Here is a 26793-nt window from a genome sequence, read left to right on the forward strand (position 1 = left end):
TGGCAGGTGCCTGTAATTCCACCTACTCTGGAGGCTGAGGCAGTAGAATTGCTTTAACCTGGGAGGCGGAGGTTGCAGTGAGCTGAGATCATGCCACTGCACCCTAGCCTGAGTGACAGAATGAGACTCCATCTCAGAAAAAAAAAAGTGCTGGTGGATGTAGTCAGATGTATTCTGATAGAATCCCCCTTTCAATAGCTAAAAGATGAGAGAGCAGCAGAGATGGAGGAATCTTATAAAATTCTACTGAGAATATGCTCCCTTCATAATGCTCATGTTTCTCATGCTGAGAGTAGCTGTGTAATTTGGGTATTTAGAGATAAATATTTTATAGTGAAATATTTTCTGGCTGACTTCATCAATCTTACATATAATCTGAGTGTTTTCTCAAGATACATTTAACTTATTTTTTTCTCTCAATATAATCTTGCTGAGACCGAGAGCTGTTTTTTTCTCCAGTGCTTTGAGTGTCTGTTTCAGAAGCCATTTTAGCATTTCACAGTGTCCATGAATGAGGCGGGCTGTCATAGTGGAACTCTTGGAGTTATCTTTTTCCAGACTCATGCTGGAAATCCAGCAGAACGTTTTCCATGTCACCATTATAAATAGAAACAGCCTAAAACACTGTTCCCTTTCTCCTTATTGTGAAGGTGCGATCCTACCCAGGAAGCCTGCAGGCTCTCCTCCTGCAGCTCAGGCTTCATTCTTTGATGTGGTGCTGGAGTGCTGCTGTGGCAATTGGGGTTCATGTGAGATGTGACCTGCCAGCTGTTCACCCTGTATTGTGGGTTGTACCTCAGTGGCAGAGGGTAGGAGTCAAGAGAAAACTCCAGCCACCAGGAGAGGGCATGCAGAAGTTCTGTAGTCCAACGCTCGGGGAGTAGAGAGCCATTGCTTCAAAATGTAAATAGCCAAAATGATAGCACCCTTTTCAAATGTTTCTGTAGGAGACTGAGAGCCTACCTTCAGCAGGCACCTGGTTTTATATTGCAAAACTACCCTCTGTCATGAAGATCTTAAAAGTTTATTTTGTAATTATATGTAACAAATCGACATACACAGATGGCCTCCCCAATTACCAGGTGAATTCAGAATGAACTATGCATGACATGGTGCTGTAAGTTTTTCTACTCTTGGGCTAATTATGGTGACCATCTTTCTGTCTTTGCAATCTGTTAAGCAGATTGACCTTGATGCATGTCAAATTCTGGATTAATTGTGTAATGTAACAGTTTTATTTCTGTTCAGTCATTGTGGAGTTGCTCTAAGGCTGGAGAAAATTTGTCTTTTAATTATATTTCCCAAGAACTGTCTAGAATTACCAGACATGACATAAACATATAAGGTGCCAACCAAGCTTTACTCTAGAGGGTCCTTTCCCTCTCAGGCTTCCAGTCCATTCACAGTTGTGCTGCAGAATGCATGCTCTCCCCTAAATATGCAGGCAGAATTGTTTCTCTGCCTGTTTGATAATCTGTAGTCCTCTATAGTCACTTTTAAAGAGGTTAGACCAAATTTCACAGGGCAGCAATCAACCATTTTACCTCTTTCAGTGACTCTTGTATCTTCAGACCTGAAACTGATTCAGAGACCATAAGGCTCACAAACTTAGTAACGTGTGCAGTGAGTAGAAATGAGAATCTCCGCTTTCTCTTTCCTCGTGTTGCTAAAATGTCCATAAATCTGCAGGTAACACCAGCTACTACTCCATTTATTCAGGACCTAAATCTGGACCCCAAATTCTGAATCTGGATCTTGAGATTTTGGGAAAAAAATAAAACATTTTATCTGAAAAATGCATGTCCATTTACTTATAAGACTCGAGACATTTAAATGAGACCACAATTATGTCTTTCTTGCTTCTTTTAGCAAGAAAGATTTATCTCTTAAAACTGCTTACTATAGCCATAAGTAGCTATAAATTAAACTAATAATTCCACGCTGGATACTATAACCCACACCCTATAGCTTAACAATGTATAGCCAATTAGTAATCAATTTTATTTTTGTAAATAAGAATTTCTAACAACTTTGTATCAGTCCAGTCTCTATCCCTCTATTTTTGCCTGTACAAATCTTCTTGTAACTGCTGCTAATCAAAGTGTAAATTTTTGACAATTTGAATCTTTGCTCTCAAGTTACAGTCTTCAAGCTTGACCCAAATAAACTGTCTACTTATGTTCATTTTGCCTCAGTTTTTTTTTTTTTTTTTTTTGTGACGGACTCTTGTTCTTATTGCCCAGGCTGGAGTGCAATGGTGCAATCCCTGCTCACTGCACCCTCTGCCTCCCAGGCTCAACCAATTCTCCTGCCTTAGCTTCACAAGTATCTGGGATTACAGGCACGTGCCACCACGCCCAGCTATTTTTTTTTTTTTTTTTTTTTTTGCATTTTAAGTAGAGACGGGGTTTCACTTTGTTGGCCAGGCTGTTCTTGAACTCCTGACCTCAGGTGATCTACCTGCCTTGGCCTCCCAAAGTGCTGGGATTACAGATGTGAGCCACCATGTCCAGTGTCTCAGTTTTGTTTTTTTTTTTTAATTAAAAAAAAATTTTTTTTTAGGTAGACATACCATTTAGAATGTGCTAAAACAGCCTCTGTGAGGGGAAGTCTCCTTTGGTTTTACCCCATTTGCTGTAACACCCAAGAACGCAGAGCTAGGTTAATCCCACCTAGAATCTGCACGTAATAAGGTTTGGCCTCTGCCTGGGATTTACAATACAGGGCCAGATTTAGGATTGAGAATGTACAGAAAACCAACAGGAGGCATGTTCTGCATTGTGAGATGTCAACATAGACATTCTAAAGTTCCCTTCTGAGAGTATGGCTGCTTGAGCTTTTCTGATCTTATTCAGTGACCTGCTACAGTTTTGTGAGAGGCACCAGGTGTAAATAGAATCTCATGGGAGAATCCGTAAGTGTAAACAAGCATCTTAGGAGTGAGAGATCAAGGCCACAGAGTATCCAAAGCCATGACCACAACTATATCTACCTGTAAAATGTGGTACTGGAGTAGAGTATTCTTGTCCTTCCTCTAACCCAAGAGCTAGCTCATCAGGACAGGTGATCCAAATTCTGGAGCTCCACCAGGGCAGTTTCATTCTTTTTTTTTTTTTTTTTGAGACGGAGTCTCACTCCATTGCCCAGGCTGGAGTGCAATGACATGATCTCAGCTCACTGCAGCCTCTGCCTCTCAGGTTCAAGCGATTCTCCTCCCTCAGCCTCCCGAGTAGCTGGGATTACAGGCACATGCCACCATGCCACACTAATTTTTGTATTTTTAGTAGAGACAGGGTTTCACCATGTTGGCCAGTCTGGTCTCAAACTCCTGACCTTGTGATCCGCCCACCTCAGCCTCCTAAAGTGCTTGAATTACAGGCATGATGAGCCACCGCGCCCGGCTAATTTCGTTTTTTACATAGGATCACCCTGAGTCCCTCCTGCCTGGCACATCATTGGGTCATCAGCCCAGGGTCATTGGGAACCCTCTTACAATCACCTAGGCATCTTTGAGACATTTGAGGTTGTCCAGAGCAGAACTGTGTCAGGCTGACAAGAGTGGTTAGTTATGCTTCTGTCTCAGTGTAAGAGAAATGAGTCAGTCTGCATTTGTTCCTCCCCTCATACAAGAGATGTCTTGGTTGGTACCCAGATGAGAGTTTCTCAAGTTTCCTGGTACTTGGGTGAAAAAAAAAGAAAGGGTCTGGAGACTCAAATAGATAAACTAATTGCTTCCATTTTATATGGCCATTAGAAAATAGTTGAAGCAATCATTGTTCCTACCATGCAGGAACTTTAAGTCTAGACTAGTAACTGGATAAATGGTTGAATGAAACATTATATGGTTGGTACAATGTGTGGAAAAAAAAAAACTTGGCCTTTGGCCACTTTCTTTATATTGTTGTGACTTCTGATGTCATCACCTGAAGGGATGTTTATGAACAGAAGAGTTGTTATTGTTTGTATTCTTTTTTACTTTCCTGTTAATACATATTTATGTTCTAATAAAATTACCCTAGAAAACCTTAAGGAATTTGTTTAAATTACTTATTGACATGGCAGTGGCTAAAAGAAATTAGAGTTACACAAACTCTATAATGTAAGTTTCTCTTAGGTAAGCTAAAAAAAAATCAGAACTGGAAATACCTCAATGGTGTAGAGAGCAGAATTCTACATAGGGTCCACTCCCTCCCCCAGTTCTAAGATTCACTCTTTTTGGAGGCCTTATTTAGGTCTGGCCCCACTGTGGAGTCTTGCCTCACCAAACTGATTAGAAGAAATTAGTTTTGGCTGGTGAGTCCTGCAGCCTTTTTAGAACTGGTGCCCATAACTCTTTGAAACTCAGAAGCAGATAAATGGGAAAAATAAAGTATTTATTTTGAGGCCTTAAGTTTTTATTTTTAATTTTTTTATCAAAACCAGGACTTGCTGAGATGTTCCATGTAGCAACTTGTTTTCTGTTACTGCAGATTTAGTAGTTGCTCCGTAAGCCACAAAAAAGTAAATATAAACACAATAAAAAATTTTTCTAAACTACATTAAGCTTTTCTGTATCCCTCTCATCTGTCTATATTTAGCTTTTATTTTATACATCTTCAAAAAAAAAAAAAAATCAATGACAGAAACAGAAGAAATAAAAATCCTGGGCTCTTTATCCTGAGATTTATTGAACACCTCATACCAACTTCCAGGGTGTTATGAGGATTAAATCAAATAATGTATTTTTCCCAGCACAATGCTCTGTAACACTTGAGGACATAGCACTTGCTTAATAAACGTTACGCTAGTGCATGTGTACATGTTGTTTTCCGAATGCAGACTCATTCAAACGTTGCTCCCTTTTGTTTCCTCTGTAAACTTTAAAGGACCAGCAAAGAATATGATACTTGAGGATGGAGATTGGTTGTCTTTGTGTTGTGATGAGAGTGCTGAGTTTAAGGGAGCCTGTGCTGTGCCTGCTTTCTCCAGCTAATGCTGATAATGAGCCCAGGAAGAGCAACATCAGCATTGACAGGGGATTTGTTTAAAACACCCATTCATGGACCCTTTCCAAACCTGCAGAATCACATTACATAGAGTGGGACCAAAACTATCAAGTGATTTATAAGCTCATTAAAGCTTGAGAGGCAATGCTTAGCTAAGTGGTTATCAGCCCAGGCTTCTAATTAGGATTACATGGCTAATTTAAAAAATCTTACTTGTGCCCTTTCCACAGGTTCTGTTAATTGTTCTTGGTGGAAGCATCCATATTGTTCTAAGTAAGGGCCTCATGTGACTCTTAAAATGAGGACAGAGTCAAGTATGAGGGGTTCAGGATACATTCATGAGAGATAAGTTCCACCTTTGCATTCAGGGTTGGTCACAGGGCCTGTTCTGTTCAGGTTTGGTAGAGACAGGTCAGTGTGGCCCATATTGCCATTATTGTAGCAGAAATTGGTGGTGTCTGTGCCAGGGGAGGGCACCTGAGAACAGGAAAAGGAAAAGGAAAATATATATATTTAAGAGACGGAGTCTCACTCTATCGCCCAGGCTGGAGTGCAGTGGCACTATCTCAGCTCACCGCAACCTCTGCCTTCCGGGTTCTAGCAATTCTCCTGCCTCAGCCTCCTGAATATCTGGGATTACGGGCTCATGCTGCCATGCCCACCTTATTTTTTTGTATTTTAGTAGAGATGGGGTTTCACCATGTTGCCCAGGCTGGTCTCGAACTCCTGAGCTCAGGCAATCCACCAGCCTTGGCCTCCCAGTGTGCTAGGATTACTGGCCTGAGCCACTGTGCCTGGCCGAGAAACTTGTATTTTTATCTTCATGGAGTGTCTCATTGTTCCTGAATCCCTTCTTGTATAAAGGACAGAAGTGGGTGGACTTTTTCTCCAGGTTTTGGTTTTTCTGCCTGTGGGTGTGGCGGTAGCAGGTAAACAGGGGGTGCTGATACCTTTAGAGGCATGTTCTCAAGATAGAGTGTAATTTGTCCAGAGAATCTCATCTGAGAAGGAATTCCAAAAAAGGAGAAAGAGGAAGAATTGGTTCTTTTTTTTACTTAAACCTGTCTCAGATCAAGAGCTGTGTCCACTCTTCCTCCTGGAATACCATGTGTTTAGTACTTGCAAACCTTTACTTCTCTGCTTGATCTTTTCCTCCCTAATGAGCTAGTTTCAATTACTTTAAAAATTCATTATAATAGTCAAGGGTCTCTGAAAAATATTTTTCCTATGTACCAGAGCCGCCTTTATATTCTCTGCATCGTGGCTTCTTCACGCAGAATTCTCATTATGAATTTATAATCTGCAATATTAAAAAATATTTCCTTTGTAGCTGTTGAATTATGGGAATGTGTGGATACTCAAGATTTCTACTGGGGAAAAGCTGGGGTCCTTAGTAAAGAAAAAGAACATGTAATGTTGAGGATCCACCTGTGTTCTCCATTAGCTCTATACAGAAAAGGACCAAGAAAATGCTTATTTAAACAGAATGGCATTTATTACCCAGGAAGTTCTGAAAAAATTTTTAGGAGATTCCTGCTCTCTAGGGTGCTGAAGAAAGACTACTTAAAATCACTAACAGTACAGTAAATAGGGGACATCTGTATTTTGAACTTTGCATAAAATTGATGTTTCTTTATGGTTAAATTTAGATTATAATTTACTTTTCAGGAGCAGTATTCCAGCAGTGATGCTGTGTTCTTTGTGCATCAGCACATCATAAAAATTTGTTCCTAGTGCAGTTGATGTTAATGATTCACTTGGCTAAAGAGCTCTCTGACAAGTGTTTTTTTTTATAGAGTTAATTACTTTTCTCTTCATTAGTAAGTATCTTCATACAGCTGATGTGCATAAATTATCACATTTGATTGGGCAGCTGCCTTTTTTTCTTAGGTTTTATTTGCATATATGTCTTTGGAAGATGAAGGCGCTCATCTTTATTTACAAGCCAGAAAAACTGGGAAAAACACAGGTTCTTTTTTGTTTGTTTGTTTGTTTTAGATGGAGTCTTGCTCTGTTGCCCAGGCTGGAATGCACTGGCGCAATCTCAGCTCATTGCAACCTCCGCCTCCTGGGTTCAAGCGATTCTCCTGCCTCAGCCTCCCAAGTAGCTGGAATTACAGATGCACACCATCGTGCCCGGCTAATTTTTACATTTTTTTTAGTAGAGATGGGGTTTCGCTATGTTGGGCAGGCTGGTTTCGAACTCGTGACCTCAGGTGATCTGTCTGGCTCAGCCTCCCAAAGTGCTGGGATTACAGGCGTGAACCACTGTGCCCAGCTAACACAGACTCTTGTACTTAGTGGATGTTTGACAAAATATTCTTCTTGGGCCAAAAACATTGGCATTACTGGTGAGCTTGTTGGAAATTCAGAAATTCAAACTTTATTCTAGATCCTTAAAAAAAATCGGCATAATAAGATCTTCAGTTTATTGTACACATTAAAATTTGAGATGTACCTTCTAACTCAACGTGTCTTTTCCATCTGAAAAAATATATACAACTCGTTGTGTATGATGTAAATATAGCATTCAAAAATTTACACGTTTGTATTCATGTCTTTTTATACTTTTTCATTCAAAAAAGTATATATACACTGATGTTGTGGATCTTGTGCTGTTCTGTTATCTGAGTTAAAGAATACATTAGATAATATTTCTGCATTTAAATTTATTTTATTGTATAATTTTAGTCACTCCTTTAAGTCAGAATCCGTTTTCTATATTGTCTTACTTTGCCTGAGCCAAAATAAAAATTCTGCCCATGGTTATTTAGTAAATATATATGTGTGTGTGTGTGTGTTTTTCAGGGACCATTGACATTTAGGGATGTGGCCATAGAATTCTCTCTAGAGGAGTGGCAATGCCTGGACACTGCACAACGGAATTTATACAGGAAAGTGATGTTTGAGAACTACCGAAACCTGGTCTTCCTGGGTGAGGATAACTTCAACACACAATTCCTAATATGCCTTAAAAGTTTTATTTCTCTGTTTTTGTATAACTTGTGGTAATTTGTGCTTTGCATAAATGAGTTTCAGATCCCTGTTTTCAAGAAAACCTTTGAGATTTGTCCGTGTAGAAAGAAAATTTCTTTATTATGTTTCATCTTGACTTGAACTTTACACATTCCTGAGCTGATCTGTATCCTTCACTTTAGATTAGTGGTAATTACAGAAATGTGATGGCATAAAATGTTGTTGCCCACACCTTGAAATTTAATTGCCACCACCAATTTTTGATTCAGTAGTACTGGGTAGTGAAATTAAAGACCTACAAATTTTAAGTATTTTCTCACTATTTAGAAATGTCTTATAAATTAGTAATTTGGGATTAATTTACTAGAATATGCTATGACATTCTCTTTACTGAGCACATTAGTAGGTCAGTAATTGGAGGAGATGAGCAAGATTCATGTTATTTATTTTTAATAAAACAGGTATTGCTGTCTCTAAGCCTCACCTGATAACCTGTTTGGAGCAAGGAAAAGAGCCGTGGAATAGGAAGAGACAGGAGATGGTAGCCAAACCCCCAGGTAGGTGAAAATGATAGCGAATACAACAGATGACACAGATGAGAGGTCCAAAGGTCAAAGAGAAAGTCAGTTCTTGACATGGAATTTGGGAAGCTATGTTCCAGAGAAAGTAGTTTCTGGGAAGCTCAGTTTCTTTTCTCTTGTTCTCACATAGGGGCATCTTCTTTCTTATGCTCTTAAATTCTCTAAAAATTCTACTTCCCCATCAGTGATCTTCCTTCAAGTTTACTGTGAGCCAGAATCCTCTTTGTGGCTTATAAGAGACTGCACAATCTGACTGATGTTCCATTGTTTTAGGGACACACAAATATCTGCAAAATTTTGAGAAACTGTTATTTTTTAAGTTCTCTTTTTACATCATGTCTGAAATATGTGTGATTAGTGGTTTCTTTTCCAATTTTTTGATTCATTTTTCTGCACACTTTGTCTTGTTTTTATTTAGTCTTTTTTTGGTAGTCTTGAAATATAGTTTGAAATTATAAAGTATAATGTCCATCTTTGTTCTTTTTCCTCAAGATTGCTTTGACTATTCAAAGTTTATTGTAGTTTCATATAAATTTTAGGATTTTATTTTTCATTGCTGTAAAAAAATGCCACTGGAGTTTCGATAGGGAGTTCATTGAATCCATAGATTATTTTGGATAATATGGCACTTTAACAGTATTTATGCTTTCAATCCATAGACATAAAGTATTTTAAAATGTATTTGTGTTGACCAGGCACAGTGGCTTAACTGTAATCCCAGCACTTTGGGAGGCCTGTAATCCCAGCACTTTGGGAAGCCAAGGCAGGGAGATCATTGAGGTCACGAGTTTGAGATCAGCCTGGCCATCAGGGTGAAATCCCATCTCTACTAGCCTGGCCTGATGGCAGGTGCCTGTAATCCCAGCTACCCAAAAGGCTGAGGCAGGAGAATTGCTTTAACCCAGGAGGTGGAGGCTGCAGTGAGCTGAGATTGCACCACTGCACTCCAGCCTGTGTGACAGAGACTCTGTCTCAAAAAAATGTAATTATTTGCCTCTTTTCTAATGTATTTCATTAATATATTTTTATTGTAAAGATTTTTTTACCTCCTTGTATAACTTTGTTCTCAGAAATGATTTTAATGCTACTATAAATAAGATTGTTTTCTTAATCAGTTTGCTTAAGTGTATGGAACTTAAACTTGTATGTTAATTTTATATTTTGCCAAATTACCTAGTGTATTTATTAATTTAAACAGGTTTTAGTATAGTTTATAATTTTTTATATACAAGAGCATGTGATCTATAAGCAGCAAGTTTTTACTCATTTGTCTTCAATTTCAATGAGTTTTAAAACTTTTTGATTAATTCTTCTGCCACATACTTGCAGTTCTATGTTAAAAGTATTTACAGTGGGTACAATATAGTTTTGCATTGGTGTCTGAATTTAAAGGAGCAAACACCTCTTTAAGTTTTTATAAACTGGTTTCAGGAGGTAAAGATTTTTTTTTTTGTTGGGTTCTCAGGGTGATGAGATGCCCTCTGGGTTTGTAGTAGAGAGCGGTGTAGCTTGGTCACAAGGCTGCTGGGTCTGCACTAGGGCTTACCTTTAGTTGGCTTAACAGGGGCTTGGGTAATTGTAATTTCCATTATATTTTGGAACAGACTAAATATTTTTCTGGATATTGCTCTGTAGGGCAGACAGTAGGGCACGTTTTCGTAATTGGGTCTATATATGGTGGGCCTTATATCAGAATGTGGATGAGTATGGCTTTCACTGAGTATCAAAGAGGTTTTTTTCAGATCACTGTGGGTTCCTATATAGGCAGAATAGGCCATGAACTGTAGCTCAGGGAGCTGGAACTGAGTCATTAAACTGCTTCAGAAACCACAGTAAAGGACAAGGTCTGCGGGCCTGCCTGCGTGGCTATAAATGGGTGTCTTCCTACAGGCTTCTGGAGGGCAGGTCTCTCCCAGTCTGTGGCTGGGAGGAGTTTGGGATGATTAGAGAGTAAGTTCAGAATTCTCAGTGGGACTAAATTTGGTGGGCCATTTCCTGGTCTGTAGCTTAGAACAGGGGTCCTGTATTTTTCCACCTGAATGAGGGCTTGCCTTCTGAAAAGAACGCTCCTTAATCTTAGACTGTAGCAGAGTTTCACAACACCTTCTCTGGATCTCAAAGCTCTCTTAAAGGCACTTATTTTTGAGATGGGTTTTGGCTTCATAACCCAGGCTGGTCTTGAAATCCTGGCCTGAAGCAGTTCCCCAACCTAAATGTACCGTGTAGCTTCCATTACGGGTGTGAGCCATGGCTCACATAAACGCATTTTTGTCAGGGATGGCTGATAAATTTTCTTGTTGTGGGATGATAAGCAAATAGGGAACCTTTTATTTATCCATCTTACTGATGTCACTCTCTATATATATTACTTTCTATTTTCTATTTCAAATTTTTCTGTATTTTAGGTTCAGACATTTAGGACAATATGCTATAATTTACATGATATGGCTGATGTTACTTATAAATTTAAGTTTGCTGCAGGCAAACAGGAATTATAGTATTTTCATCCACTTTCTTAAGCATATATCTAAATAACAACATAACTAATTTCTAAGTTTTTTATTTTATTTTATTTTATTTTGAGAGGGAGTCTCGCAGTGTCTACCAGGCTGGAGTGCAGTGGTGCAATCTTGGCTCACTGCAAGCTCTGCCTCCCGGGTTCACGCCATTCTCCTGCCTCAGCCTCCCAAGTAGCTGGGACTACAGGCGCCCGCCACCACGCCCAGCTAATTTTTTTTTGTATTTTTAGTAGAGACAGGGTTTCACTGTGTTAGCCAGGATGTGCTCGATCTCCTGACCTCGTGATCCACCCGCCTCGGCCTCCCGAAGTGCTGGGATTACAGGCGTGAGCCACCGCGCCCGGCCGCATTTGTTTTATATATAAGAAGTGCTAACCATATTCTGCAAAATATATAATTTTTAAATTTAGCAATGCAAGGCTATTGTTTTGCTCTGAAGGTTGAATTACAGCAGTTTTATTTTGTGTAAGAATAGCATATATTTAAAACAAAAAACTTATTAATTTCTTTTAAATTTTTATTATAAATTTATTGTTATAATCTTTTATTTATAATTGTACTGTTTTTTTCTGAAATTTTATTGCAACACAGCACATGCCAATGATTTGAAATACCTGCTTTCCATGAGTACACACAGCCAAATATTGTAATTATCTAGACAAATTCTTTTTTAATGGTACATAAATATTGCAAACCGGATTTTGTGAGTAAACATTTCTCTAGTTATTGTTTTGTAGTTCCATATTAGTGTTTTATTTAGTGTAGGTTTTTAAACATCAGTTTATTGTGATTTTTTGTTTTACTTATATATTTAGACATTTTGCAATTCTGTTTATAAACTTTAAGTCAAAATGAGGTTTAATTAAAAGATAAATCAGCTGGGTGCAGTGGCTCAGTCCTGTAATCCCAGCACTTTGGGAGCCTAAGGTGGGCGGATCGAAGGTCAGGAGTTTGAGACCAGCATGGCCAATATGGTGAAACCCCATTCTACTAAAAATACAAAAATTAGCCTGGCATGGTGGCGGGTGCCTGTAGTCCCAGCTACTTGGGAGGCTGAGGCAGGGGAATCTCTTGAATCTAGGAGGCGGAGGTTACAGTGAGCTGAGATCACGCCACTGTACTCCAGCCTGTGTGACCGAGTGAGACTCCATCTCCAAAAAAAAAAAAGATAAATCAGCCATATGTCTATCACAATCAGTTTATATATGTGTGTGCTTTTATCTACAAATATGACCTCAATTTTGGTTATGGCTTATTTTGTATATATTTTTCTTAGCTGATTTTCAGTGGTTGTCCTATCATCTCTAAGTGAGTAGTCATGGAAATCGTCTTCTTTTCATCATGTGTTTAATGATGAATATGTATTTCTTTTGCATGAGAGAAACACTTTTGTGATTTGAAGATAATTTTTGAAAAGATACATAATTCTGTATTTTTTCAGTTTTTCTTTTAAAAAATTGTGAAAATATAACATAAAATTTACCATCTTAAATTCATTGAAGTGTACATTTCAGGGCCAGGCATGGTGGTAGCTTACATCTGTAATCCAGGGATTTTGAGAGGCCAAGACAGGAGGATCACTTAAGCCCAAAATTTGGAGACCAGCTTGGGCAACATGTGAAGACCCAGTCTCTACAAAAAAAAAAAAAAAACGTTTTTTAAAGACAGGCATGGTGGTGTGCACTTGGGGTTTCAACTACTTGGGAGATTGATGGTGGAGGATTTGCTTGAACCTGGTTGAGGCTACAGTGAGCCATAATTGTGCCACTGCACTCCAACTTGGGTGACAGAGTGAGATCCTGTCAGAATAAAAGTTGTACATTTCAAGCCTGTTAAGTGTATTCACACTGTTAGGCAAAATACTTCTAAAAGTTTTACATCTTGTAAAACTAAAACTCAGTACACATTACGTAACAACTGCCCATTTTACTCTCTCTTCAGCCCTTGACAGACACCCTTCCACTTTCTGTTTTTATGAGTGTGACTACTTAAGATATCTCATAGAAGTAGAATCATACAGTATCCATCATTTTGTTACTGGCTCATTTTAGGTGAGATAATTCTCTCAACATTTATATTAAAATGGGACAAGATTTTCTTTGTTTTTTTTGAGACGAAGTTTTGCTCCTGTTGCCCATGCTGGAGTGCGATGGTGCCATCTTGTCTTACCTCTGCCTCCCAGGTTCAAGCAGTTCTCCTCCCTCAGCCTCCCAATTTTTTTTTTAAGGCTGAATAATATTCCACACCCGGATTGCTTCAGCGTTTTGGCTTTTTTTTTTTTTTTGAGACCGAGTCTCGCTCTGTTGCTCAGGCTGGAGTGCAGTGGCGCGATCTCGGTTCACTGCAAGCTCCACCTCCCGGGTTCACGCCATTCTCCTGCCTCAGCCTCCCAAGTAGCTGGGACTGCAGGCGGCCGCCACCACCCCCGGCTAGTTTTTTGTATTTTTTTAGTAGAGACGGGGTTTCACTGTGTTAGCCAGGATGGTCTCAATCTCCTGACCTCGTGATCCGCCCACCTCCCCCGTCGGCCTCCCAAAGTGCTGGGATTACAGGATGAGCCACTGTGCTCGACCGGCCCTTTTTTTTTTTTTTTGCGATGGAGTCTTGCTCTGCCTCCCAGGCTGGAGTGCAATGGCAGGATCAGATATCGGCTCACTGCAGTCTCCGCCTCCCAGGTTCAAGCGATTCTCGTGCCTCAGCCTCCTGAGTAAACTGGGATTACAGGCACCTGCCACCACACCTGGCTAAATTTTGTGTATTTAGTAGAGACGAGGTTTCACCATGTTGGCAAAGCTGGTCTCAAACTCCTAACCTCAGGCGATCTGCCCGCCTCGACCTCCCAAAGTGCTGGAATTACGGGTGTGAGCCACCGTGCCTGGCCATGTTTTGGCTTTTGTGAATGCTGGTACAAGAAGCATAAATGTTCAAATATGTCTTCCAGGTCCTGCGTTGCATAGTTTGGATGTAGATCCATAAGTGGGATTGCTGTGTTTATTTTTTATTTTTATTTTTTTTTTGAGACGCAGTCTCGCTCTGTCGCCCAGGCTGGAGTGCAGTGGCCGGATCTCAGCTCACTGCAAGCTCCGCCCCCCGGGTTTAGGCCATTCTCCTGCCTCAGCCTCCCGAGTAGCTGGGACTACAGGCGCCCGCCACCTCGCCCGGCTAGTTTTTTGTATTTTTAGTAGAGACGGGGTTTCACCGTGTTAGCCAGGATGTTCTCGATCTCCTGACCTCGTGATCCGCCCGACTCGGCCTCCCAAAGTGCTGGGATTACAGGCTTGAGCCACCGCGCCCGGCCGCTGCTGTGTTTAATAATAATTCAATTTTTAATTATTTGAGGAACATTTATAACATTTGTCAATAATGGTTGCATCCTTGTTTTGCACCAACAATTAACATGGATTTTATTTTCATTGCATCATCAACTGGGTGTTTTCTAGAAAACTTTTAGTGGCTATTATAATGGATGTGAGAGGATTCTGTTTTTCATCGTGACTTTCATGCATTTGTCTACAAATTAGTATTTTTGTGTATCCTTTCAAATGCTTTTTTGCATTTGTATCATTTTGATGAAAATTTGGTTCAATTATTTGTCCAATTCTAAGTCATTATTCAACTTTATAATTCAGTTTTAATAGTTGTTTATATATTCTGAATATTAACTCCTATCACATGTGATTTGCAGATATTTTCACCCATTTCCTAAGAGACATCACTACTCTTGAATGTTTTCTTTGATTTGCAGAAATTTTGAAGTATAGTGTAGTTCAGTTATTCTGTTCTTCTCTTTGTTGCTCATGCATTTAATGTCGTATCTAAGAAAATGGTGTCAATATGAATGTCATGTTTTTCCCTATATTTTTTCTAAGAGATAGTTATTTTTTAAATTTCTAAATATTTTATTTAAAATATTCTTTGTATATAGTTCAAGGAAAGGATTCAGCTTTATCAGTGTAGATAACCTGATTTCAACGTTAGTTTTTGAAAAGATTATCTTTTCTCTATTATGCGTTAATTGTGACTTAGTGAAAGATCATTTGATCATACACAAAAGGGTTCTTTTCTGGGCTCTCTATTCTGTTTTTGTTTTTGTTTTTTGTTTTTTTTTTGGAGTCTCACACTGTCGCCCAGTCTGGAGTGCAGTGGCGCTATCTCAGCTCACTGCAAGCTCCGCCTCCCGGGTTCACGCCATTCTACTGCCTCAGCCTCCCAAATAAGTGGGACTACAGGTGCCCGCCACCACGCCCGGCTAATTTTTTTGTATTTTTCGTAGAGACGGGGTTTCACCATGTTAGCCAGGATGGTCTGGATCTCCTGACCTCGTGATCCACCCGCCTCAGCCTCCCAAAGTGCTGGGGTTACAGTCGTGAGCCACTGTGCCTGGCCGTCTATTCTGTTTTTTATCTCTTTATATGTCATTGTGTCCGTGCGCCACATTGTTTTTACTGTTGTAGCTTTTAATATGTTTTTCAATCAGGAAGTATAATGCTTTTTTTTCATGGTTGTTTAGCTAGTTATAGACATAATCAAGACAGGGTCTCACTTCATTGCCCAGGCTACTTTCAAACTCCTAGGCACAAGCAGTCCTTCTGCCTTGGCCTCCTGAAGTTCTAAGTTTACACATTTGAGCCACTACACCCAGCCTGTGTGTTTCATTTTCATATATTTTTGGATTTGCCAATTTTTCCTTTGCTTTTAATTCCTAGTTTTATTAAGTTTTTTTGTTTGTTTGTTTTGTGTTTTTGAGACGGAGTCTCGCTCTGTGGCCCAGGCTGGAGTGCAGTGGCGTGATCTCAGCTTGCTGCAAGCTCCGCCTCCTGGGTTCATGCCATTCTCCTGTCTCAGCCTCCCTGAGTAGCTGGGACTACAGGTGCCCACCCCCATGCCCGCCTAATTTTTTTGTATTTTTAGTAGAGACGGCATTTCACCGTGTTAGCCAGGATAGTCTTGATCCTCTGAACTCATGATCCGCCCGCCTTAGCCTCCCAGAGTGCTGGGATTACAGGCGTAAGCCACCGTGCCTGGCTGGCCCTTATTAAGTTTTTGTTAGAAAACACATAGTGTATGATTTTGGTGTTCTTAGATTTATTCATCATTGTTGTTTTGAGACAGAATCTTACTGTCACTCAGGCTGGAGTGCAGTGGCATAATTTTGGCTAACTGTAGCCTGAGCCTCTTGGACTCAAGTGATCCTTCCACCTCAGCTCCCCGTGTAGCTGAAACTACAGACATGCACTATCATATCTAGCTGTTTTTTTATTATTATTTGTAGGGATAGGGCCTCACTGTGTTACCTAGGCTGGTCTCAAACTTCTTGTCCCAAGTGATTCTCCCACCTTGGTCTCCCAAAGTGTTGGAATTATAAGCATGAGTCACTGCACCTAGATGTTATTGTTAAATTTAGTAAGACCCATTATGTGTTTTAACAGAATACACTAGGTGCAAATAAAAATATTATATATTCTCTTGCTTTTGACTGAGAAGGTTTTTTATGAGTCTGTTAAGCCTAGTTGGTATATGCTATGGTTTGGATGTCCATGTTCACCAGACCTCTTGTTGCAATGTAATCCTTAATGTTGGATGTGGGACCTGGTAGGAGGTATTTGGGTCATGGGGGCAAATTCCTGACGCCATCCTCTTGGTAATCAGAAAGTTTACACTCTGTTAATTCAAATGAAAGCTGCTTCATTAAAAGAACGTGTTTCCTTTACCTCACACTTGCTCTGTCTCTTACCATGTGATATGTCCAGTTACTCTTTGCCTTCCACCATGATCGTAAGCTTCCTGAGACCCTCACCAGAAGCAGATGCTGGCACACACTTCTTGTACAGTCTGCCAAAATGTGAGCCAAATAAACATGTTTCTTTATAAATTATCCACTCTCAGCTATTCTTCTATATGCAAAATAATCAGTACAGTCTATAATATCTAAGTTTTCTGTTTTCTTATTGATCTTTTATCTTAATTTTCTATTATTAAAAATAGGGTCTTGATATCTACAATTATTATGTTGCTATGTATTTCTTTCTTCACTTTTGTCAATATTTGCTTTATATATTTTGGAGACCTGATGTTATTAATACACATACATATAGATAGATAAATATGATAGTTATAGATTCCTGGTAAATTGACCCATTTTACTTACCATTATATAATATCAGTCTTTAATTAATGCTACAACTTGATTTGTTTGTGTTTTTGTTTTTATGAGACAGAATCTCACTCTGTTGCCCAGGCTGGAGTGCAGTGGTGTGATCTCGACTCACTGCCACCTCTGCCTCATGAGTTCAAGCAATTCTCTTGCCTCAGCCTCCTGAGTAGCTGGGATTACAGGTGTGTGCTACAATGCCGGGCTACTTTTTGTATTTTGGGTAGAGATGGGATTTCATCGTTTTGTCCAGGCTGGTCTCGAATTACTGACCTCAAGTGATTCGCCTGCTTTGTACTCCCAAAGTGCTGGGATTACAGGCGTGAGCCACCATGCCTGGCCAAGTACTTGATTTAAAGCATCTCACCCAATTGTGGTTACTATTGGCATGAAATAAGATTTTTTTCATTTTGTTACTTTCAGCCTATTTGACTCAATGCTAAAATCTATGCTTTTTTACTTAAGCCATTCAGGCGACTTATTTCTTTCTCTCTCTTTCTTTCTTTCTCTCTTTCTCTCTCTCTCTCTCTCTCTCTCTCCCCCCCCTCCCCCCTTTCCTTCCCCTCCCCTCCCTCCTTCCCTTCCTCCCTTCTTCCTTTCCTTCCTTCCTTCCTTCTTTCTTTCTCTCTTTCTTTCTTGGGGCCTCACTCTGTCAACCAGGCTGGTTTGCAGTGGCGTGATAATTAATGGCCTACTGCATCCTCAACTTTCTAAACTTAGAAAATTCTCTTACTTCAACCTCTCCAGTAGCTGGGTTACAAGTAAGCACCATCACATCCAGTTAGTTTTTTCGTATTTTTGGTAGAGACAGTGTTTTACCATGTTGTCCAGACTGGTCTCAAATTCTTATTATTTTTTTTAAATTTTATTTTTCTATAGGTTATTAGTGTTTGGTTACATGAGTAAGTTCTTTAGCGATAATTTTTTAGATTTTGGTGCACCCATCACTTAAGCAGTATTCACTGCACCCTATTTGTAGCCTTTTATCTCTCACCCCCCGCCCCACCCGACCCTCCCAAGTCCCCAAAGTTTATTGTATCGTTCTTATGCCTTTGCATCCTCATAGCTTAGCTCCTATGTATCAGTGAGAACATACGATGTTTGGTTTTCCATTCCTGAGTTACTTCATTTAGAATAATTGTCTCCAGTCTCATCTAGGTCACTGCAAATGCCATTGATGCATTCCTTCTTATGACTGAGTAGTATTTTATCCTATATATATACCACAGTTTCTGTATCCCATTGTTGATTGATGGGCATTTGGGTTGGTTCCACAATTTTGCAATTGCAAATTGTGCTGCTATAAATGTGTGTGTGCAAGTATCTTTTTCAGATAGTAACTTCTTTTCCTGTGGGTATGTACCCAGTAGTTGGGTTACTGGGTCAAATGGTAGTTCTACCTTTAGTTCTTTAAGGAATCTCCATACTGTTTTCCATAGTGGTTGTACTAGTTTACATTCCCACCAGCAGTGTAGAAGTGTTCCCTGATCACCACATCTATGCCAACATCTACTGTTTTATGGTTTTTTGATTATGATCATTCTTGCAAAAGTAAGGTTGTGTTGCATTATGATTTTGATATGCATTTCCCTGATCATTAGTGATGCAGAACTTTTTTTTTTTTTTTTTTTTTTTTGAGACGGAGTCTCGCTCTGTCACCCAGGCTGGAGTGCAGTGGCCGGATCTCAGCTCACTGCAAGCTCCGCCTCCCGGGTTTACGCCATTCTCCTGCCTCAGCCTCCCGAGTAGCTGGGACTACAGGCGCCCGCCACCTCGCCCGGCTAGTTTTTTGTATTTTTTTTTAGTAGAGATGGGGTTTCACCGTGTTAGCCAGGATGGTCTCGATCTCCTGACCTCGTGATCCACCCGTCTCGTCCTCCCAAAGTGCTGGGATTACAGGCTTGAGCCACTGCGCCCAGCCAACATTTTTTCATATGTTTGTTGGCCATTTGTATATCTTCTTTTGAGAAATGTTTATTCATGTCCTTAGCCCACTTTTTGATGGGATTGTTTGTTTCTTTCTTGCTGATTTGAGTTCATTGTAGATTCTGGATATTAGTCCTTTGTCAGATGTATAAATTGTGAAGATCCTTTCCCACTCTGTGGGTTGTCTGTTTACTCTGCTGACTGTTCCTTTTGCTATGCAAAAAGCTCTTTTGTTTAATTAAGTTCCAGCTATTTATCTTTGTTTTTATTGCATTTGCTTTTGGGTTCTTGGTCATGAAATCCTTGCCTAAACCAGTGTTTAGAAGGGTTTTTCCAGTGTTATCTTACAGAATTTTTATAGTTTCAGGTCTTAGATTTAAGTCCTTAATCTATCTTGAGTTTATTTTTGTATAAGGTGAGAGGTAAGGATCCAGTTTTATTCTCCTACATGTAGCTAGCCAATTTTCCCCAGCACCCTTTGTTGAAAAGGGTTTCTTTTTCCCACTTTATGTTTTTGTTTGCTCTCTCAGAGATCAGTTGGCTGTAAGTACTTGGGTTTATTTCTGGGTTCGCTATTCTGTTCCGTTAGTCTATGTGCCGATTTTTATACTAGTAACGTGCTGTTCTGGTAACTATGGCTTACAGTATAGTTTGAAATCAGGTAATATGATGCCTCCAGATTTATTCTTTTTGCTTAGTCTTGCTTTGGCTATGTGGGCTCTTTTTTCGTTCCGTATAAATTTTAGAATTTTCTAATTCTGTGAAGAATGATAGTATTTTGATGGGAATTGCATTGAATTTGTTTATTGCTTTTCGCAGTATGGTCATTTTCGCAAGATTAATTCTATGCATCCATAAGCATAAAACGTGTTTCCATTTGTTTGTGTTGTCTATGATTTTTTCAGCAGTGTTTTGTAGTTTTCCTTGTAGAGGTCTTTCATGTAATTGATTAGGTATATTTCTAAGTATTTTATTATTTTTGCAGCTATTGTAAAAGGGGTTGAGTTCTTGATTTGATTCTTCATTAGGTCACTGTTGGTGTATAGAAGAGCTACTGATTTATGTACATTAATCTTGTACCTGGAAACTGCTCAATTCTTTTATCAGTTCTAGGAAGTTTTTGGAGGAGTCTTTGGGATTTTCAAGGTAAATGATCATGTCACTAGCAAACAGTGACAGTTTGACTTTCTCTTTACTGATTTGCATGCCCTTTATTTCTCTTGTCTAATCGCTCTGGCTAGGACTTCCAGTGCTGTGTTGAAGAAGAGTTGTGAGAGTGGACATCCTTGTCTTGTTCCAGTTCTCAAAGGGAATGCTTTTAACTTTTTTCCACTCAGTATTATGTTGGCTGTGGGTTTGTCATAGATGACTTTTATTACATGGAGGTATGTCCCTTGTATGCCAATTTTGCTGAGAGTTTTAATCATAAAGGATGCCGGATTTTGTCAAATGCTTGTTCTGCATCTATTGAGATGATCATGTGACTTTTAACTCTGTTTATGTAGTGTATCACACTTATTGACTTGCATATATTAAACCATCTCTGCATCCCTGGTATGAAAATCACTTGATCATGATGGATTATCTTTTTGATATGTTGTTGGATTCAGTTAGCTGGTATTTTGTTAAGGATTTTAGCATCTGTGTTGATCAGGGATATCAGTCTGTAGTTTTCTTTTTTATCATGTCCTTTTCTGGTTTTGATATTAGCGTGATGTTGGCTTCATAGAATGAATTAGGGAGGGTTCCCTCTTACTCTGTCTAGCGGAATAGTGTCAATAGGATTGGTACCAATTCTTCTTTGAATGTCTGGTAGAATTCTGCTGTGAATCTGTCTGGTCTTGGACTTTATTGGTTGGTAATTTTAAAATTACTATTTAAGTCTGGCTACTTGTTTTTGATTTGTTCAGGGTGGGAGGGTTTTATTTTTCCAGGAATTTATTCATCTCTTCTAGGTTTTCTAGTTTATGTGTGTAAAGGTATTCATAGTAGCCTTGTATTTTGTATACATAGATCTATGTATACATAGATCTTTTGTATTTCTGTGGTATCAGTTTGTAATATCTCCCATTTTGTTTCTTATTGAGGTTATTTGGATTTTCTCTCTTATTTTCTTTTTCTTTTTTTTTTTTTTTGAGATGGAGTCTTGCTCTGTTGCCCAAGCTGGAGTGCAGTGGCGTGATCTCAGCTCACTGCAAGCTCTGCTTCCCAGGTTCATGCCATTCTCCTGCCTCAGCCTCATGAGTAGCTGGGACGACAGGTGCCCGCTACCATGCCCAGCTAATTTTTTGTATTTTTAGTAGAGATGAGGTTTCACCTTGTTAGCCAGCATTGTCTCAGTCTTCTGACCTTGTGATCCGCCCACCCGGACCTCCCAAAGTACTGGGAGTACAGGCGTTAGCCACCGCACCCGGCCTATTTATCTTTTCAAAAAAACAGCTTTTTGTTTCATTTATCTTTTGTATTTTTTTTGTTTCAGTTTCACTTAGTTTTGCTCTAATCTTGATTATTTCCTTTCTTCTGTTGCATTTGGATTTGGTTTGTTCTTGTTTCTCTAGTTTCTTGAAGTGTGACCTTACAGTCTCAGTTTGTGCTCTTTCAGTCTTTTTGATGTAGGTGTTTAGGGCTATGAACTTTCCTCTTAGCACTACCTTTGTTGTATCCCAGAGGTTTTCATAGGTTGGGTCATTATTGTCATTCAGTTAGAATAATTTTTAAATTTTCATCTTGGTTTCATTTTTGACCCAATGATCGTTCAGAAGCAGGTTATTTAGTTTCCATGTATTTGCATGGGTTTGAAGGTTTTTTTGGAGTTGATTCTAGTTTTTTTTTTTTTGAAACGGAGTCTCACTCTGTCACCCAGGCTGGAGTGCAGTGGCATGACCTTGGCTAACTGCAAGCTCCACCTCCTGAGTTCACACCATTCTGCTGCCTCAGCCACCCGAGTAGCTGAGACTACAGGTGCCCACCACCATGCCTGGCTAATTTTTTTGTATTTTTTAGTAGAGACGGGATTTCACTGTGTTAGCCAGGATGGTCTCAATCTCCTGACCTCGTGATCTGCCTGCCTCGGCCTTCCAAAGTGCTGGGATTACAGGTGTGAGCCACTGCGCCCGGCCGATTTCTAGTTTTATTCCATTGTGGTCTGAGAGAGTGTCTGATATAATTTCAATTTTCTTTTACTTATTGAGACTTGTTTTGTGGCCTATGTGGTCTGTCTTGGAAAAAGTTTCACGTGCTGTTGAGTAGGATGTGTATTCTGCAGTTTTTGGATGGAATGTTCTGTATGTATCTGTTAAGTCCATTTGTTTCAAGGTATAGTTTAAGTCCTTTGTTTCTTTGTTGATTTTCTGTCTTGATCTGTCTAGGTCTGTCAGTGGGCTTTTGAAGAAGTTCCCCACTCTTACTGTGTTTATCACATTTTTTAGGTCTATTAGTAATTGTTTTATAAGTTTGGAAGCTCCAATGTTAGGTGCATGAATGTTTAGGATTGTGATGTTTTTCTGTTGGACAAGGCCTTTTATTATTATTACTATTATTTATTTATTTTAAGATAAAGTCTCCCTCTGTCGCCCAGGCTGGAGTGCAGTGGCGCAATCTTGGCTCACTGCAACCTCCCCCTCCCGGGTTCAAGCATTTCTCCTCCTTAGCCTCCCAAGTAGCTGGGATTACAGGTGCCTGCCACCATGCCTGGCTAATTTTTGTATTTTTAATAGAGATGGAATTTCTCCATTTTGACCAGGCTGGTCTTGAACTCCTGACCTTGTGATCCACCCACCTCAGCCTCCCAAGGTGCTGGGATTGAACCAGCCAAGGCCTTTTATTATTATATAATGTCCCTCTTTGCCTTTTTTAACTCCAGTTGCTTTAAAGTTTGTTTTGTCTGATAGAATAGCTACTCCTGCTCACTTTTGGTGGCCATTTGCATAAAATGTCTTTTTCCACCCCTTTAATTTTATGTGCGTCCTCATGTGTTAAGTTAGTCTCTTGTAGACATCAGAGGGTTGGTTAATTCTTATCCATTCTGTATCTTTTAAGTGGAGGATTTAGGCAACTTACATTCAATGTTAGTATTTAGATGTGAGATACCATTTCATTTATCGAGCCATTTGTTGTGTGTGTACCTTGGTTTTTGTTTTTCTGTTTTTGCTTTTTAAATTGTATTTTTGTTCTATAGGTCCTGTGAGATTTATGCTCTAAAGAGGTTCTGTTTTGGTGTACTTCCAAAATTTGTTTCAAGATTTTAAACTCTTTTAGCAGTTCTTATAGTAGTGGCTTGGTAATGATGAATTATCTCAGAATTTATTTGTCTGAAAAAGACTATCTTTCATATGTGATGCTTAGTTTCACTGGATACAAAATTCTTGGCTGATAATTGTTTTGTTTGAGGAGGCTGAAGATAGATAGGGCCCCAGTCCCTTCTAGCTTATAGGATTTCTGCTGAGAAATCTGCTGTTAATCTGATAGTTTTTACTTTATAGGTTACCTGGTACTTTTGTCTCACAACTCTTAAGATGTTTTTCCTTGTCTTAATTTTAGATAACCTGATGACAGTATGCCTAGGTGATAATCTTTTTGTGATAAATTTCTCCGGTGTTCTTTGTGAATCTTGTATTTGGATGTCAAGGTCTCTAGTAAGGCTGAGGAAGCTTTTCTCGGTCATCAACCCAAATGTGTTTTCCAAACTTTTAGATTTCTCTTCTTATAAATGCCAATTATTCTTAGATGTGGTCATTTAATATAATCCCAAACTTCTTGAAGGCTTTGTTCATATTTTCTTGTTATTTTTTTCTTTGTCTTTGTTGGATTGGGTTAATTTGAAGACCTTGTCTTTGAGCTCTGAATTTCTTTTTTTTTTTTTTTTTTTTTTTTTGAGACGGAGTCTTGCTCTGTAGCCCGGGCTGGAGTGCAGTGGCCGGATCTCAGCTCACTGCAAGCTCCGCCTCCCGGGTTTAGGCCATTCTCCTGCCTCAGCCTCCGGAGTAGCTGGGACTACAGGCGCCCGCCACCTCGCCCGGCTAGTTTTTTGTATTTTTAGTAGAGACGGGGTTTCACCGTGTTAGCCAGGATGGTCTCGATCTCCTGACCTCGTGATCCGCCCGTCTCGGCCTCCCAAAGTGCTGGGATTACAGGCTTGAGCCACCGCGCCCGGCCTGAATTTCTTTCTTCTACTCATTCAATTCTATTGCTGAGACTTTCCAGAGCATTTAGCATTTCTATAAGTGTGTCCAGTGTTTCCTGAAGTTTTGATTGTTTTTTATGTTATCTATTTTCTTGAATATTTCTCCCTTTGTTTTGTGTGTTGTTCTTTGAATTTCCTTGCACTGGGCTTTGCCTTTCTCTGATGCCTTTCTTATTAGCCTGATAACTAACCTCCTGAATTCTTTTTCAGGTAAAACAGGGATTCCTTCTTGGTTTGGATTTCTTGCTGGTTAGCTAGTGTGATAATTTGGAGATGTTAAAGAGCCTTGTTTTGTCATATTACCAGAGTTAGTTTTTTGGTTCCTTCTCATTGGGGTAGGCTCTGTCAGAAGAAAGGTCTAGGGCTGAAGGCTGTTTTTCAGATTCTTTTGTTCCCTTGATTTAGTATTCTCCCCTTTTCCTATGGATGTGGCTTCGTGAGAGCGAGCTGTATTGATTGTTATCTCTCTTCTGGGTCTAGCCACCCAGCAAGTGTACCAGGCTTTGGGCCGGAACTAAGGGTTGTCTGCCCGAAGTTCTGTGTTGTGAACTGTTTGTGGGTTTCTCAGCTGTGGATACCAGCACCTGTTTCAGTGGAGGTGGCAGGGGGGTGAAATGGACTCTTCTAGTGTTCTTAGCATTGGTGATTTAATGCTTTCTTACTGTGCTGGTTGACCTCCTTCTGGGAAGTGGTGCTTTCCAGAGAGCATCCGCTGTGGTAGTACGGAGAACAACCCAGTGGGTGGGGCCTTACAACTTCTTAGAGTATGCCCTTTGTGTTCAGATCCGAGGGTGGGTAGGGAAGGACCATTGGGTAGGGGCAGGGCTAGGTGTGTCTGAACTCAGACTCTCCTTGAGTGGGTCCTGCTTTGGCTGCTTTTGAGGATGGGGGTGAAGTTCCCAGGTCAATGGATGTATGTACCTAGGAGGATAATGGCTGCCTCTGGCAAGTCATGCAAGTTGTCAGGGAAGTGGGGAAAAGCTGGCAGTCACATGCCTCACCCAACTTTTACACAGTCCAAAGGGCTGGTCTCACTCCTACTGTGCCCCACCTAACAGCACCAAGACTGTTTTCAGGCAGTTAGCAAGCAGGGCTAAGAACTTGCCCCAGGCCACCCACCTGGCTGTGAAAGAAAAGGGCATTAGTTCTTCCCCGGCCTGTGACCTGTGGAGTCTGCAGGATTGATCTGATGAATTTGGGCCCTTTGCCAAGTTCTGGCCCAGAGGCTTCTCAGCTGGTTCAAATTGTCACAAAGTTCAGCTGGAGGTTTTCTTCTCCCTGTGATGTTTTTCCTGTGCCTGTGGCTGCCCTCCAAAAAGATCCTTGTGATGCCAGGAAGGAATGGCCTGCTTGCGGACCCAGTGAGCTCCTAGGGCCTTTTCTGCTGCTTCCACCCCCATATTTCACTTGGCTCTCAATTGACTCACCTCCAGGTAAGGTCGGCATCTTCTCCCACAAACTAGACCTTCAGTTTTCCCAGTGGGGGTGCATGTTCAGAGGTGGAGGATCTCCCTTTTCCACTTCTGCAGTTTGGGCACTCACAGTATTTGGGGTGTCTCCTGAGTCCTGTAGGAGCAGTCTGCTTCATTCAGAGGATCTGTGGGTCATTTCAGGTTTCCTGATTTATTCCTGCAGTTATTATGAAGCTAAAATTTATGATGCAAGCCTCCACACAATACTTTGTTTGCCCGAGTTGGAGCTGCAATCTAGTCCTGCTTCCCATTCACCATGATGCCCCAGATTTGTCCTCAAACTCTTGAGATCAACTGATCAGCCCACCTTAGCGTCTCAGAGTCCTGGGATTCCTCTTTTTTTTTTTTTTTTTTTGAGACAGTTTTGTTGTCCTTGCTCAGGCTGGAGTGTGATGGCGGGTGGTGCGATCTCGTCTCACCACAACCTCCGCCTCCTGGATTCAAGTGATTCTCCTGCCTCAGCTGCCCTAGTAGCTGGGATTACAGGCATGTGTCACCATGCCTGGCTAATTTTGTGTTTTTAGTAGAGATGGGGTTTCTCCATGTTGGTCAGGCTGGTCTTGAACTTCTGACTTCATGTGATCCACTCGTGTTGGCCTCCCAGACTGCTGGGATTACAGGCATGAGCCACTGTGCCTGGCACCTTTTTTTATTAATTAGTTTAATTAATGTATTTTTTAAATGATTGCTTAAAGAAATGAAGTTAGTATTACCAGTTTATTGTTGTTTTATGTGTTCCTTGTAGATATGTTTTCTTTTTCATTGTTCATTTTAGTGCTTATTTTTGTTTGTTTTATTTATTTATTTATTTTTTGAGACAAAGACTTGCTCTTGTTGCCCAGGCTGGAGTGCAATGGTGCGATCTTGGCTCACTGCAACCTCTGCTGCCCGGATTCAAGTGATTTTCCTGCCCCATCCTCCTGAGTAGCTGGAATTACAGGCATCTGCCACCACACCCGATTAATTTTTGTACTTTTAGTAGAGAAGGGGTTTCACCATGT

General features: G+C 40.2%; 1 protein-coding gene across 5 annotated transcripts in view; it reads left to right on the top strand.

Annotated features, from left to right (window-relative positions):
* Window positions 1–26793, top strand: part of ZNF680 (zinc finger protein 680) — a 74788-nt gene that overhangs the window by 13459 nt on the left and 34536 nt on the right. For all 5 annotated transcript variants that reach the window (XR_012432368.1, XR_006696526.3, XR_012432369.1 and 2 more), the window contains exons 2-3: window positions 7794–7920; window positions 8423–8518. Coding sequence is in view for 1 of the 5 variants with exons in the window: in XM_005549458.5 (XP_005549515.2) it covers window positions 7794–7920; window positions 8423–8518 (223 nt within the window). In the remaining 4 variants the exon portion in view is untranslated. The remainder of the gene's footprint in view (window positions 1–7793; window positions 7921–8422; window positions 8519–26793) is intronic.

This window comes from Macaca fascicularis, chromosome 3 (genome assembly GCF_037993035.2).
Source record: "Macaca fascicularis isolate 582-1 chromosome 3, T2T-MFA8v1.1".
Lineage (NCBI taxonomy): Eukaryota > Metazoa > Chordata > Mammalia > Primates > Cercopithecidae > Macaca > Macaca fascicularis.